This window comes from Lottia gigantea (assembly GCF_000327385.1).
Source record: "Lottia gigantea unplaced genomic scaffold LOTGIsca_122, whole genome shotgun sequence".
Lineage (NCBI taxonomy): Eukaryota > Metazoa > Mollusca > Gastropoda > Lottiidae > Lottia > Lottia gigantea.
The window spans coordinates 795,933-810,425 of NW_008707266.1; the positions used below are offsets into that span (position 1 = coordinate 795,933).

The 14,493-nt window shown below is 32.5% G+C and overlaps 1 protein-coding gene across 1 annotated transcript in view; it reads right to left on the minus strand.

Annotated features, from left to right (window-relative positions):
• Positions 1-3,043, minus strand: part of LOTGIDRAFT_138147 (hypothetical protein) — a gene marked incomplete at both ends in the record, with an annotated part of 4,232 nt that extends 1,189 nt beyond the window's left edge. The window contains 5 exons of the mRNA XM_009048499.1: positions 1,189-1,267; positions 1,798-1,877; positions 2,138-2,269; positions 2,678-2,805; positions 2,959-3,043. Coding sequence (XP_009046747.1) covers positions 1,189-1,267; positions 1,798-1,877; positions 2,138-2,269; positions 2,678-2,805; positions 2,959-3,043 — 504 coding nt within the window. The remainder of the gene's footprint in view (positions 1-1,188; positions 1,268-1,797; positions 1,878-2,137; positions 2,270-2,677; positions 2,806-2,958) is intronic.
• Between the last annotated feature and the right edge of the window lie 11,450 nt (positions 3,044-14,493).

Below are 14,493 nucleotides of genomic sequence, written 5' to 3' on the forward strand. Positions count from 1 at the left end.
TATCTTTCGATTTCCCTGATTTTTCTATAGGGTTTATCCTTGGGTGATAACGAACACTCATACCAAGTTTCGTCAGAATCCATCAAGAATTGTGCCTTCTAGAGTGATTATGAGCTAAAAATTGAACGTGTTTTCAAGATCAAGGGCAATAATTCATATGAAATATTTTTTGATTTCGCTGATTTTCAATAGGGTTTATCCTTGGGTGATTACGAACACTCATAACAAGTTCCGTTAAAATCCTTCAAGAATTGTGCCTTCTAGAGTGTTTACGAGCTAAAAATTGAACGAGTTTGCAAGAACAAGGGCAATAATTCATACTAAATATTTTTCGATTTCGCTGATTTTCAATAGGGTTTATCCTTGGGTGATTACAAACACTCATACCAAGTTTCGTCATAATCTGTCAAGAATTGTGCCTTCTAGAGTGTTTACGAGCTAACAAGGGCAATAATTCATGCTAAATATTTTTCGATTTCGCTGATTTTCAATAGGGTTTATCCTTGGGTGATTCCGAACACACATACTAAGTTTCGTTAAAATCCGTCAAGAATTGTGCCCTGTAGAGTGTTTACGAGCAATTGTGGACGGACAGACGGACGGACCGACAGACATACATGGGTGACGACAATATACGGCCCCCATTTCATGTGGGCATATAAAAATGTAATAGCACCACGAAGCAGTATTATTTACTGGATTGAAGGCAATCTACAAATGCATTATATTATCATTAAATGTCTCCATGTAATTCAAGAGCTAAACATTCCAGATAAGCATTACTATTACCTAGTCTAAAATTCAGACAAAATCTAAACAAATTTTCATTTATAGCCAGGGCAATAACTTAAAAATTCTATGAAAACCGTCATCTTAGTGTGTATAAAAAATGCTTTTCAATATTAAGATCTGTATGTCAAATCTATCCACAAGCCACATAATAGCAGGCGGTCAAACTATCAACATGTTTAGTTTAGGCAGGTTTCTAGGAGAATCAAGATTAAAATTATCAAGACTCGCTGGTTGATCTGCCATAGATGTATAATTGAAGTTAATGAGGACAATAATCTTCATAAATTTGTCTGTTTATGGATTTTGTAATGGACATCTTATTTAACTTTCAGCAAGGCTTTGCTGAGTAACTACAAAGTCTATATATTAGACTTTGATCATAGATATAATACTTACTTTGAATGATGAAAGTAATTGTTGAGCACCAATAAGTAATAACACAACAGCAGCAGCTAAAAACACATACATGAAAAAACTGAAAGAAGAAATAGAGAACCAATCAATGCAAGCCAAAAATGTCGAAACCAAAATACAGTTATACAATATTAAATGTTTAAAAAGTTCTACACACTGGCACTATAATAGTGACAATGCTCTAGCTTATAATTTTATCTGGCATGTTTCATTATCCCAATGATATTGATATCATTGAGATTTAATATGATGTAAACATGCTTTTGGACATTAAGGCCATTTAGCTTAAATAAACCACTAGATGTAATGGATCAATCAATTTGAGAAAACCTATGAATCCAGTCTGACTTAATCAAACACAAAACAATGTTAGAAAGCCGTATTTTCAGATCAATGCAATAATACACAGAAAACAAAAGCATCTGAGTTATAATCTTAACACATTGATGACAAATCCAACGCAAAACAAATGTTACAGCCAAAAGTAGGCAATAATTTTGGCTCCAGCTATATAGTTAAAGCAATAATCTTCATGTCCTTGTGACAATATTAACAGAATAACCAAGACAGCTTTCAAAACTTTCAACTTACGTTTCTGCATCTAAACCCTCCTCTGGTTCTACTACTGTTATAGTTTCATTGAATACAGCATTAGCAAATTCAGCACCAGTCTACAAGTAAATAAACATTAACAAGTATGGAACATCACAAAAAACTCTTGGAAGGCATTATGTTAACATAAAACGTGACAAGTTCAGCAGGGAAGAAAATTTTGGTTATATGTGTTATGATTTCGACACACCAACCAACATAAATTGGCTAATGCTTTAGTATCACAAGTTGCTCTAGCAAATTTTCTTAATTTAGTAACCACATGGCTACTAAATTATGGACAAAATTTGCAGTTGCTAGAAAGTGAAATAATACTCACTGCATCTTTATAGTTTAACATAACTGTCAGTCCAAAAGGTCGACCACTGAAAGCGTCACTTGGAGTGAAAAAGTACTCAAATGTTGCTTGGCGTTTAGGTTCTACAACTTGGCCAAATGGGACAGTAGTATACTGAAAAAGATTGGAGTGGAATTATTAACATGTTCAAAGAAAAATATATTCATAAATCCAAGAAGATCTACTATGATCTGTTTAAAAAGTTCTACACACTGGCACTATAATAGTGACAATGCTCTAGCTTATAATTTTATCTGGCATGTTTCATTATCCCAATGATATTGATATCATTGAGATTTAATATGATGTAAACATGCTTAATATGCCACTTATTTGATTAGGTATTAGATAATCTAAGTGACAATATATCAAAACACAATGATAGGTAATAACTTTTTACATAACTGAAAGCAGGGGAAACCAAATCCTACCATTCCATGATCAGACCAGTGAAATGGCCAGAACTCCTTGATGAAACCAATTTTCAGATGTCCAGAGCATGAAACTAGCAATAGTACTTACATTTTGTAGGTAGAAAGAATAATCTTGTGGATAACGGAATGAGGCATCCATACTTTCAACTGTAAAATCTTTATCACCATTATTAGTAAAACCAACTAAAATACGAACCAATCTGCCAGCAGGTAGCTCTGAAATAAATTATATTTCTTTGAAAATGAGTTCACGATGAATGTGATGAAAAAATTTCAAAAAATGATGCAGATCACAGAAAGCTATATAAGTTACCATTCCTCATTAAATGCATATTTACATCATTACAATGGTATAAGCTCAATCCTCACCTGATGGTTTATCTGGACGCACAAAATGAATAACTGCATCAGCATCAGGTGATGGTTTTAGCCTCGATTCATCTTCATCTTCCTGGTGAAAAAAAATAAGATACAATTGTTTTTAAAAAAAAAGGCCCATGATGAACTATCAAGGCTGCAAAATAAACTGCTAAGAAAAAAGTGCATTATGTAAAATCACTGAAGTGTGAAAGACATACGGTTCCCTGAGGCAAGAACAAAATTTTTGTTTCCAAGATTTATTTTCACTGAAGCTTCAATTATATTTGGGTCTGGACAAATCCGGATGTTTTGGTAGCATCTACAATACAAACCTTTTCTGTCGCAGTCATATCTGTTTCTGATGCATCATCGGCAGTTGCCTCGTCAGGATTGTCAACTGTAACTTCTTCATCTTCACCTTCTAAAACATCATCTTCTGCAAAAACTAATACATTACTCCTGCCACCTGAAAAATTAGTAAATGTTTAAGACAAGCAATCTTTTTTCAATCTAGATCCTTAAAAAAAACTACCATGTGTAACCATGGTGCATGGCATATGGATGACCAAATCTACCAATAACTGTTATTCATAGAAATGTTAAGTTTGCCGAGAAAAACTCTGATCATAACCATATGGCAAATTTATCTTAGGATATTTTGAAATATCAAGTTCAGTCCAGACTGAAGAAGCAACCTTTACTTGGATTTTAGTTGATGAATAACTCCCAAGTTATTGAAATTGAAGAAGTATAAAGAAGACTAATGCACGACCTAGCAATTTAACTAAAAGCTAACCAATAAAATCATGCATACATTTCATAATGTTTATTTTCTTAAGAAATACTAGAAATCTGTTGAGTATTCGGGGACTTGAGGTTGGTGGTTTGTCTAAAACAGTTTATTACGTGTGCCACGTATAACCACTTGCCAACCCAACATACGCCAGTAAACAAATACACGTACCTTGACCCACGAAAATAACCACAGTCGGTAATATCAGCAAAAGTAAGACTAGGCTATTTTTGGATAAACCCAACATCTCAAAAGTTTAATAACTCTTCAAATTGTCCTGATGTTGGCAGATTAAAGTTCGTTCTGTTCAGGGTACCACCGGCTTCTTGTAGAACAACCGGAAAGATAATTGTAAGTGAGGCTTGGGGACACCGGATATTGATATAAACGTCACGTTTGTTTTCATTGGTTAAAGTCTAAGATAAAATAATTTGTTGACCAATCAGAAATTATTTAGAAAATACCCTGAAGCGAAATGGATGGTGTGAAGTTCTATTGAGAAGTTGGCAGGTTTATTTCGTAATATTTTGAGATATTTGCGGTATGCATTTAGCTATGATTGAAAATATATTTTCAAGTGGGATTAATGTGTTGTGTTAGTTTTTTCTGGAACACTCAATGATTCAAAGCAAAATATCAAATTGAAACAGTATTTGGACAGTAGAACCTGTGAAATACGGCCACCTGGAAGGCTGTTTTTTAACTGATGATATTGCTACCAGTTCCATACTTCTTTTCCTATTGATACAGTTATGCCAACAGTTGCTTATTTGTGAATGTTGCTCATAATGCATAATTTATTTTCTTCTAGCAGTTACAAATTTCTAATGGGCTAAAGCTATGAAACTAAGTCATCATATAAACTAGACTAGGCTTATCCTATGCATACTTCTCCAACAACAACGAGCTCAAAATTTAATTTTTTCTGTTCACAATCTTAGTTTGTTGTTCGATGCATGTTTGATGAACAGTTCTTGAGTTATTACTATTGTCTTTGTTAATATAAGAATGGAATAGAGACCACACTTTTGAAAAAAATTCTGTGAATCTAATAGTGCTGGTATAACCAATCATGCCACGATAATGCAGGGGTTATTCCATAATGACAATAGAATAAATATCATGTTATTGGAACTTTGAGGATGAAACTTAAAATTTTATTTTTATAAAATGGTTCTTTACTGTATTTACTACAGTTAAAAACAAAATAACACATGTATTACCGTACTTTACAAATGATCTGTCATTGTCTGAATGCATGGTATTGTAAAGTATCATAGCATGTTGAATAAAGATTAATAGATTATCTGTTATATCGAGCCAGCACTAGAATTTGTCATGTGTGACACGTCATTTCCTAATCATCCTATTAAGGTTTAAAACCACATTTTCGTACCTATGTGTTTGTGAACTTTAAAGTGGATTTTTTGTAGGGGAGGTATTATGTCTGGTAATGGAAATATAAACAATCAGGACAAGTCAGAATATTACAGCAACCAGTACAATAGTCAACACCATCAACAGTCTACAGCCAGTAACAGCATTACCTCCCTTCATCAAGGTGAGATTTTATTATGTATTTGCTTGAGTCATTTTCAGTTACCTTACACATAAGATTATCTACACATGAACAGATTGCTTTGTTATCAATGATAATCAGTAGTTTTTAAATCAGAACTGTTTTATTTTCAATCTATTCTTTCAAACAATACACACTTAAAGTAACCTAGAATAAGTTTATGTTGTCAATGTTGACCAGTAGGTTTATAAAATAATTAAAATTGGTTTGTTCCGATATTCTTTATGAATCCCTCACTTTGACCCATATTTCATGAGTAACCAACTCGATAACGGCTGCAAAATGCATCACCTTTTTTGTGCAAGACGTTTGGTAATAAATCCGCCATTTTGCGTATGTCAGAAATAGATAATAAATTTGGCATTGCTTTAGAACAATAGGAAAAATTCTGCAGGTTGACAAGTAGAGATAGCCCATGTTTATCAAAACATGCAAATGAGGAGGTCACGTCAGGTGGTGTCAATTTTTCATCATTTTTGGAGATGTACGAAGTAAGATTGGCACGAAATCAGGTTACATGACTGTATTGTTTTAATTCTGTTGACTATAATAAGATGAAATTTTTATCAGACATTATTTGACTCTACTGCCCTATTTTGTTGTCTTTTGTTGTCGAGTTTAATTCTTCTGTCATGCTTTCACTAAGTCGTTTGTCATTTTTCATTTAATATACTTATAGAGTGCATTATAGTAAATCAAACGTAAGTATCTAATGTACAGGGTCAAGGAATAAAGATTCATACTCTTGTTGATCTTCCATACCTGCTTGCCTGTATTTGAAAGTTGTTTTCTACAGGGCCAAAATTTGATTTGTCAACTTTAACATTGTATAATAATTGTCATTATAGATTTTAAGTGCATGAACATGTAAGCAGACCTGCCATTTGTGTTGGTACAATGATTCTGCATTGCAAATCAGGGATTACTAGAAATTAATTTTGTTTAATTTGAATAATTTGGAGTTACTTCCCTTTCATAGGAATAGGGCAGTGGTATCCTAATCTGCTACGTAAATGATTCGAAATAGGTAAACTTTTTATTTGAATTATGAAGATGGAGAACATTATGGAGTGGGCAAAGAGGGAAAGTTTATTCCTAACTGTTGAGGGCACAGTACATGGTTACAGTTTATTGCCTCTCCCTATTTTAATGACAAGAAGCTTTTTCCATATCAACCCCTTAGGCTGATTTATGACTGCAGAATTGTAATAGAATGTCACTTTATGAGCAAGGTTCACTATGTTATTGAAAGGAAATGATTTTATGAAAGGTATAATCAATGGTTCTCAAGATAAGAGGTGTATATTATTTATAAATATATGTATATTTGACATCCTGAAATATGAATATATTCTTAGAAAAAATAAATGGAACAAATGAATTTGGATCTCTCATTCTCTAAAGACTTGAGGTTTTTAAAAGGTTGTCTTCTCCTGAACACCCAACTACTACAAATTTGAAAAGTATCATCTGGTCAATCAGTGTCCAAGAAATAATCAAAAACAGATGAATGTCCATTCCTTAATTAAAGAATTCAAAATTATCTTTGACTTAATTCAGTTGATTACATCATATATATTAGAGAAAACTTCATTCTGAAGCTATTGTCCTTAAATTATCCAATTGTAGTCGATACTTTTTAGGAAGTAACCATCTATTTATAAAAGTCTAAAAGAAAACTACTATTGAAGCTTGATTAAGAAACATCATCTATGCCCTCGTCCAATTATTTGTATGGTATTGTAACATGTCACAAATGAAATACCACTTTTACATTAATTTAAAGAATATCTTTTGAGTCTTTATATTGTTTTTTGATTTTTTATTGCATATTATATAATGATTCATGTTGCAAACAACATAAAGGGTTGTTTCACAACTGGAAATGTTGACATAGTTAACCTAATATGATTGAAAGGATAATCATTAAAGTCATTACTTTCATAAAATTTGGATAAATCTTCTTCTTCTCACTCTTCATTGAACAACATTCTTTGACAGGAATTTAAACAAACAACATTATTCATTCAATGTACCATTATTCAAATGTCATTGAGTTACAAATTTTCCTGTTGACTAAGTTTCATTATGAGATATCGTGACAGTTAAGATATTTTTAGTATCGCAAGGACAACTTCGAATAAAACTAAATCTGCAGTATCATAAAGTGGCCCACGCATACTCTCACATCAACCCTACTAGGATAGAAGACCAACCTGACCTGCTAAGTAATTGCTTATCACATGACGACAGGATTACGGGGTCAAAGGTCGGGTATTGAATTGATCACGTGACCAGGTTTAAAGGTGATTTAAGGTCAATTTTACGATGTAAGGAATTTGAAGGTTATCCTATTTTATTACTTGTGTCATATGAGATAAAAAAGACTTGTTATTCTGATCAGCCATGCTTCACTTTATGTTAGGCCACTGTAATTATACTTACTAAGTGATCCATTAATTGTTGGTACACTCAATAGTAACAATAGAGAAGACATCAACTGGAGCCCTGGGGGCATAAGACTAGAAGACTAGAGGGGGGTATGAATGGGGTGTGGGTTATTCTTTTTTATTTTTTTTTAATCTTAAATGCATTGTATAAACTTTTAAATACCAATAAAATAACGATTCTACAACAGGAATCTCTATAAAGAATTAAGATTTTTCATCTGGGAGATGAACAGGAAAGTTCTTAACAGAAATATGAAGGAATATTATTCAACTGTTTGTGAGTTGGTGTTCATCATGTAAATAAAACTAGTCATGTGAAATGAGTAGTTGGCAAAAATCTATGAGCTTCAGTCCAACATGACTGGTAAATAGAGTGAAATCAAGATCCCTAGTCTACTCTTTTAAAGTTCTACTGACGCCAACTCGTTCAACCTCAAGATTATATATCACTACAATCTACAAATCATGAACCAATTTAAATTCTTTGTGTGAAAGAATTATCGGCCATGGAATTAAATTACCTTCATTTTTGTTTGTAGTTCTATTTCAAAAGTGAAATGTCCCCCACATCATTTGTCTCATTAAAGATTTGACCCACACTCTTACATTTCACTGTCCTTAATTTGTTCTATAAAAGCATTTCTGGCTTCTAATGAGCTAAATTAGTGTCAGATACAAACCTACATTTGCTGAAACTAACCTATATCTCATTCTTCATCATTAGTCTTTTTTCATTGTCTGTCAATTTATTACTGTCTTTTTCACCTGTTTAAGCCACAATTTATAGCCTCTATTTCTAACTTATTGTGTAATTCACAAGAAAAGTAGGCTCACTGGGTTAATGTCTAATTATCAATTGTGTGACAATGGCATGATTGCTTCATGACGGAACAGGTCAACTTTGCCAATTAAAATATAAATATCTAGCTCCCTTTCTATAATTGTTATGGTGGGTGTAGCTTGTAGGGAGTGACACACTTATTTCTCTGATTTCTCAATGACACTGCAAGCCAATTTTGCCAATTAATAAATATAATATATTTTTTAAAAATCCTACCCAATTAGTCAGTATGTAGCTAGCCGTGGGTGACATGCTAACAAGCATTGACAAGATGCTCATGATGCTTACACACATAGTAGATACAATTCATCATCTGAACAGTTAGTTTTGAAGTCGAGCTGTTGGTCTGTAGATGATTCTTGCAAACGGATACAGTGGTTGTTGGTATTCATTGTAATTTGTTGTAGCTTCATGATTCTTTGGTAGGTTTGTGTGGAAATTGAGGTTATTTTGAAATACATAGGGCACATGAGCAAAGATATGTATACTCCTTAAACATAAGTTACTGGCCCTCTGAGAATTTATTCCTTACTTCTTTCTTCTCCACAGTAAACATAAGTATTAAGCTTTTAAAGTATTACAAAATATCAGATGATATTGCTTAATACCTGAAGGGGATTTTATGAGAATTTTACCAAATGTCAGTCTCTAATTCCATTCAAGAACTCAGTCAAATGTTTTTAAAACCAGGTTACACTGAAATTGATGCCATAATTGATTGATAGCACGTAGATGTAATAAGAAAACATGGAAGACATTTTGTTCTAACTTGATAATTATAATAAAATCTTTAGTAATTCACACTCTCATGATAGTTCGTCATCCATTATTAATCCCTCGTTTCTCGTGCCACATTTAATACAGAGAAAACAAAGATCAAGGTCATTGTTCCATTCACAATTCCCGTTGGTATAATATTAAACACCAACGCTTCCACATTTAAATCTAACCTTTATTACGACATTCATGTTCAATTTCAAGTTCAAGTCCTTTTAATCAGTTGATAGCGTGTTGTCATTAATGTCTCCAAAATTTGCTTCTTGTATTATAACTAGTTAATTTACATTTGAGCTTGAAATTTCGAGTTTTTTCAAATTGACTTTGCTTGCTTAATATAAATTACCCTTGAAAAATTCCATGATATAAATTCAGTTGGTCAAATGCATAATATGGTTAACTTCCATCTCATCGCATGTGTAAGTAGAAGAAAAAAATACTGTTATAAACTAATAACTTTCTGAGGTCTCAAATAACTATTCCAACTTGGTCCAATCTCTTGGCAAATTGATCTTTTGGGTATTGTCCATACCCATTAACAATTTTGTTATATTGAACTCTTATGTTAATGACAGTTTAGAAACTTAAAAAGAGATGGTAAGTCTCCTAAATTTGATGTTTTTCTGTCCCTATTGACCTAATAAAGCCAAAAAAATTAAGTGATGTCCATTTCATACTTATAATTTTTGTATCTTATTTTATTGTCCATGCCGATTTATTATCTTAAGATGGAAGATAGAGTAGAGTTTTAAAGACTTCAATTTGTACGATATAAATGTCTTTAAGTGAAATCCATTGATAAAAGAAACTTCAGTATAAATGATACTAATTACATATTGTAAAACTGTGGGCAGAATGTTTCAGCTGTATAAAACAAATTCTTATTTGAAGTAGCCTATCACATAGTGTGGACTAGGTTGCATACCAGTTATGCGTAGGTTGACTGTCTGAGTTTATAGTGAGTGGTGGTTGTATGGCTGTCATATTTGAACAGACGCAGGGTAGACTTGATTAGTGTATCCAAGTGCCTCCTGATCAGTTTACTTACAATTTCTTAACTGTGTCTTAGTGAAAAATTGATTGTTTAAACTTTAATGGAGCATATCTCGGGAAACAAAGCTTAACATTATGTAAGTACAATTAAACATTCAAATTATATTTCTAAACTTTGATAAGTTGTCATTATATATATATGTATCAAAGTTGTTACATTGGTATGAGGATAGCCAATATTTATACTTCCTAAATTTAAATGATACTCTGTATATTTAACTGCATTTTCTGAGCTGAGTTAAGGAATGCTTATCTTTTGGGAACATATAATAACACAGGGACTGTTGGTGGTTGGTTTGGTTAGGTTTCATTTTTGGGAGGTGGTTGTTATTCAGCATGTCCAGTGATAAGCATGGGGTAGAAATCTGTAACGAAAAGCTGAATTATCATTTACTATATTACACATTACAGTGCATGTTTGATTATACTTGCAACATGGTAGTTCCCATGATCATGGACACCATTGCACTTTTAATTGTAACATGGAATTTTTCCATTTTCATAGAGTATGTTGCACTTTTAATGATAACATGGACATTTCCATTTTTATAGAGTATATTGCACCTTTAATGGCAACATGGGAGTTTCCATTATCATGCAGTTCATTGAACTTCCCATAATTAAATCAATGACTTGTAAATTGTACTTCAGTCAGTTTGTAGAATTTGAATCGAGCGGTCAGTGAAGTTATTTTGTTTGTTGTCTAGATCTACAAGTACACAAGAGAGCAAAGAGTTAAGGTGCCAATAGTCAGGTACAATTGTTGAGGGCAGGATTATCCTTACGATAGAAGACGTGTCGTGTCCATGTCATTGTGTTCTTCTATTTTCTACTGTAGCGATGATACCTCATTGGACTTTTATTACAACTAATAAATATGCTGATGTCATCTATTTTCATAGTGCTTTATTACAGAAATTGTCAACCTGGGAATAAATCAAGAGGTTGTCCTAGGTAACAGTATGAGAACAAATTTGAATGCAGTTAAATTGTGCTTTAAACATATGGGCATTGACCAAAGCATTTATCGAATCCAATAAAATCTCACAATCAAAAGCTTTAAAAGTTTAAAAGTAAAGGTCGTGTCATTCATGAATTTCAATTCATGGGACTCAAAAGATTTTGGGATTTAAGAGGTGTTCGTGCGCCATTCTGAATTCCTTCACCTGTGTTTCCAGAAAAAAGTGAGATGTAATAAAAAATACTATTCTATTGAAAGGATTTTTACAACAGTGACATCAAAATCAGTCTGAAGAATTTTATCTGGAACTTCAGAAAACTGTTGAATGCCTTTAAAAATTTAAATGATGTCCAAATTGAGATGCAGATGTGTTATATTAGAGTAGGAAATGTTTGGTGTAGTAGTGTTGGGAATCTCTGTATGACTCACTCACTAGGTATTTGTTGTATATCTTGGAAAACTATTCATTCATAGTGCTGTAAATACATTCACCTATTACATAATATACTGCATGTACTTAGCATGTATCATTGGTTCATGACTCATGTAGAAATTGGCAGTTAGATCTATCAGAAGTAGGTGAAAAGTTTGTGGCAAGTTAATGTGTAAAACTTCTTCATACCCTATTTTGATTATGGACTGTAGTACTGCTTGTTAGAGGGCTTGAATCTCATGATCATTTGCTTGGTTTGTCAGGTCTTATCTCAATTGATCCATTTTTTAAAGGATAATCCAGCTTGAAGTGGACATTACCTTGTCAACTACCAACCAACCAATCTTTACAAATATGGTTTCTTTCTTTTTTTTCTTTTTTAAAACAATGATCTAGACTTTCTTTCAGTGAGTTACAGTATCAATGAATAGGTGTAACATGAAATAGGTGTAACATGAAATAGGTGTAACATGAAATGAAATGAAATGAAGTTTCATGTCCTAATGAATAGGTGTAAAATGAAGTAAGTAAAGTTTCAGGTCCAAATGTATAGGTGTAAAATGAAATGAAAGGAATGGAGTTTCACTTCTTAATGAATACGTGTAATGTTCATTTCTGTTATTAAATCTGTTAGAAATCTTTTAATGTTTTTTTCTCTCCTCATGAATTGAAATGCCACAGAATCAATGTTATTTGCCTCATCAGGTCAATGATCTTCAACTGAAGTCTGACAAGTTCAGTTCCATCTTATAACTAACAGTGAGAGGTTCCCATGATTTTACCAAGGATCCGTTCTGGTCAATAGCAGTGCACAAATTGTTGAGGTAGCCTTCATTCATGGGAATCTATCACCATTAGGGAGTACTTAAGGGCTTGTTGAGAAGCCTCAAAGGATAACTCTTCGACTGCCAGCAAATCATTGCTTCTGATGGAGGTTTTCGTACTTTTGCAATGAATAGTGTCCACTTTCATCAAAGCTTTTGATTCTTAGTTTGACTTCTGGTGAAGGGTTAACAGCAGATAACATAGGAAGATTAAAAAAGGATGGGAAGCCAGGATCTGTGACACAATGACACAGTATGACACAATTACAGCACAGAACAAAATATTGAAGAATAAGACAATGATATAGAAAGTGAATGGTATAATTTGGCAAGAGTTGGAGGTATTGTTATTATAAGACTAGAGTTTGTAATAAGTGTATGAATCATTGTAGATAATGACTGATTTGTATGTTTGATATGAGATGAATGGAATTGTAAAAACATTTACTGAGTGTGGAATTACTTCCAGTTGTAAGTGGAGAATTACTGAGTAGAATGTACAATGGGGTAAATTATAGTAAAGGCTAATATTTGATAGTTGATTGAAGATTCAATAGTCAAAAGTAACTCACAACAGTAAATGTTTTTACTATTCCATTTATCTCATATCAAATCATTGATGATAAAGATTTAATTTACTGTTCAAAATGACGAAGTTTGCTGGTATTGACAATGGAGATAAATTTACTACCTTTCTTGATAATTATTGTTATTGTTTATTGTTATTGAAAGGGTGTGCTAAGTTTACTTTGGTTGACTATGATAATGATAATTGGTTTACTCTATGAATAATAGGGGTCAATTGGTTACAAGTAATTTGATCACATGACAAATAGGTCATAACTAATTTGGTCACAATAAATTTGTCACAATGTAAAATTTAATTTTTTACCAAATTAGTGATCAAATTACTGTAATTTATTCTCATTTTGACCATATTACTATGACCTATTCTCATTGTAATCAAATTAATGTGACCTATTACATTGTGATCAAATTAATGTGACCTATTCTCATTGTAATCAAATTAATGTGACCTATTACATTGTGATCAAATCACTATGACCTATTCACATTGTGACCAAATTAATGTGACCTATTCACATTGTGACCAAATTAATGTGACCTATTCACATTGTGACCAAATTACTGTGACATTCTCATTGTGATTTACTTGTGATCAGTTTGCCCACACTAACCTTTAGAATAAATCAATTTACGAATTTTTAAGAACATTCTTCATTAAATATATGCAATAAATATTGGTAGCCTATATATTTAATCTTGTAATATTGCGTAGTTTTAGACAGCTTACTGTGTTTTTGTACCAGCATATCAATGAGATAATGGACATTGAACTGTAATCTTTAATCTTCTTCAAGGAGCTTTATTTCATAGATGATTAAAGTAAATAAAACATACAGAACTGAAAGAATCCCTTTGAGTGAGTCATCAACCTATGTAGAATGCCAGTACAAATCTAGTACAAAAATACATTACGTAATCATTCTAAATCTGTTCAATTCAACTCCAATGTTGCCCAAATACTTAGAAAACCACATGCTTGTTGTACGTTAGCATTCCACACGCATTACACACCATTTTATATCTGTCCAAATCATTTCAACTTGTTCAAGATGTCTTCATTGTTTATGTAAATGAATCACAATGATTCAAATGAAACAAAAAATTTTAAAAGTTCCATTGCATTTAGAGAAGTCGCAATAAATCTACATCTTGATGTTGCAATCAAATATGTTACAATTCCTTTGGGTTTTGTCTGCCATTGCTTGTCATGTAGAGTAACATTTTAAGGAATGAAGTGTGAATGCT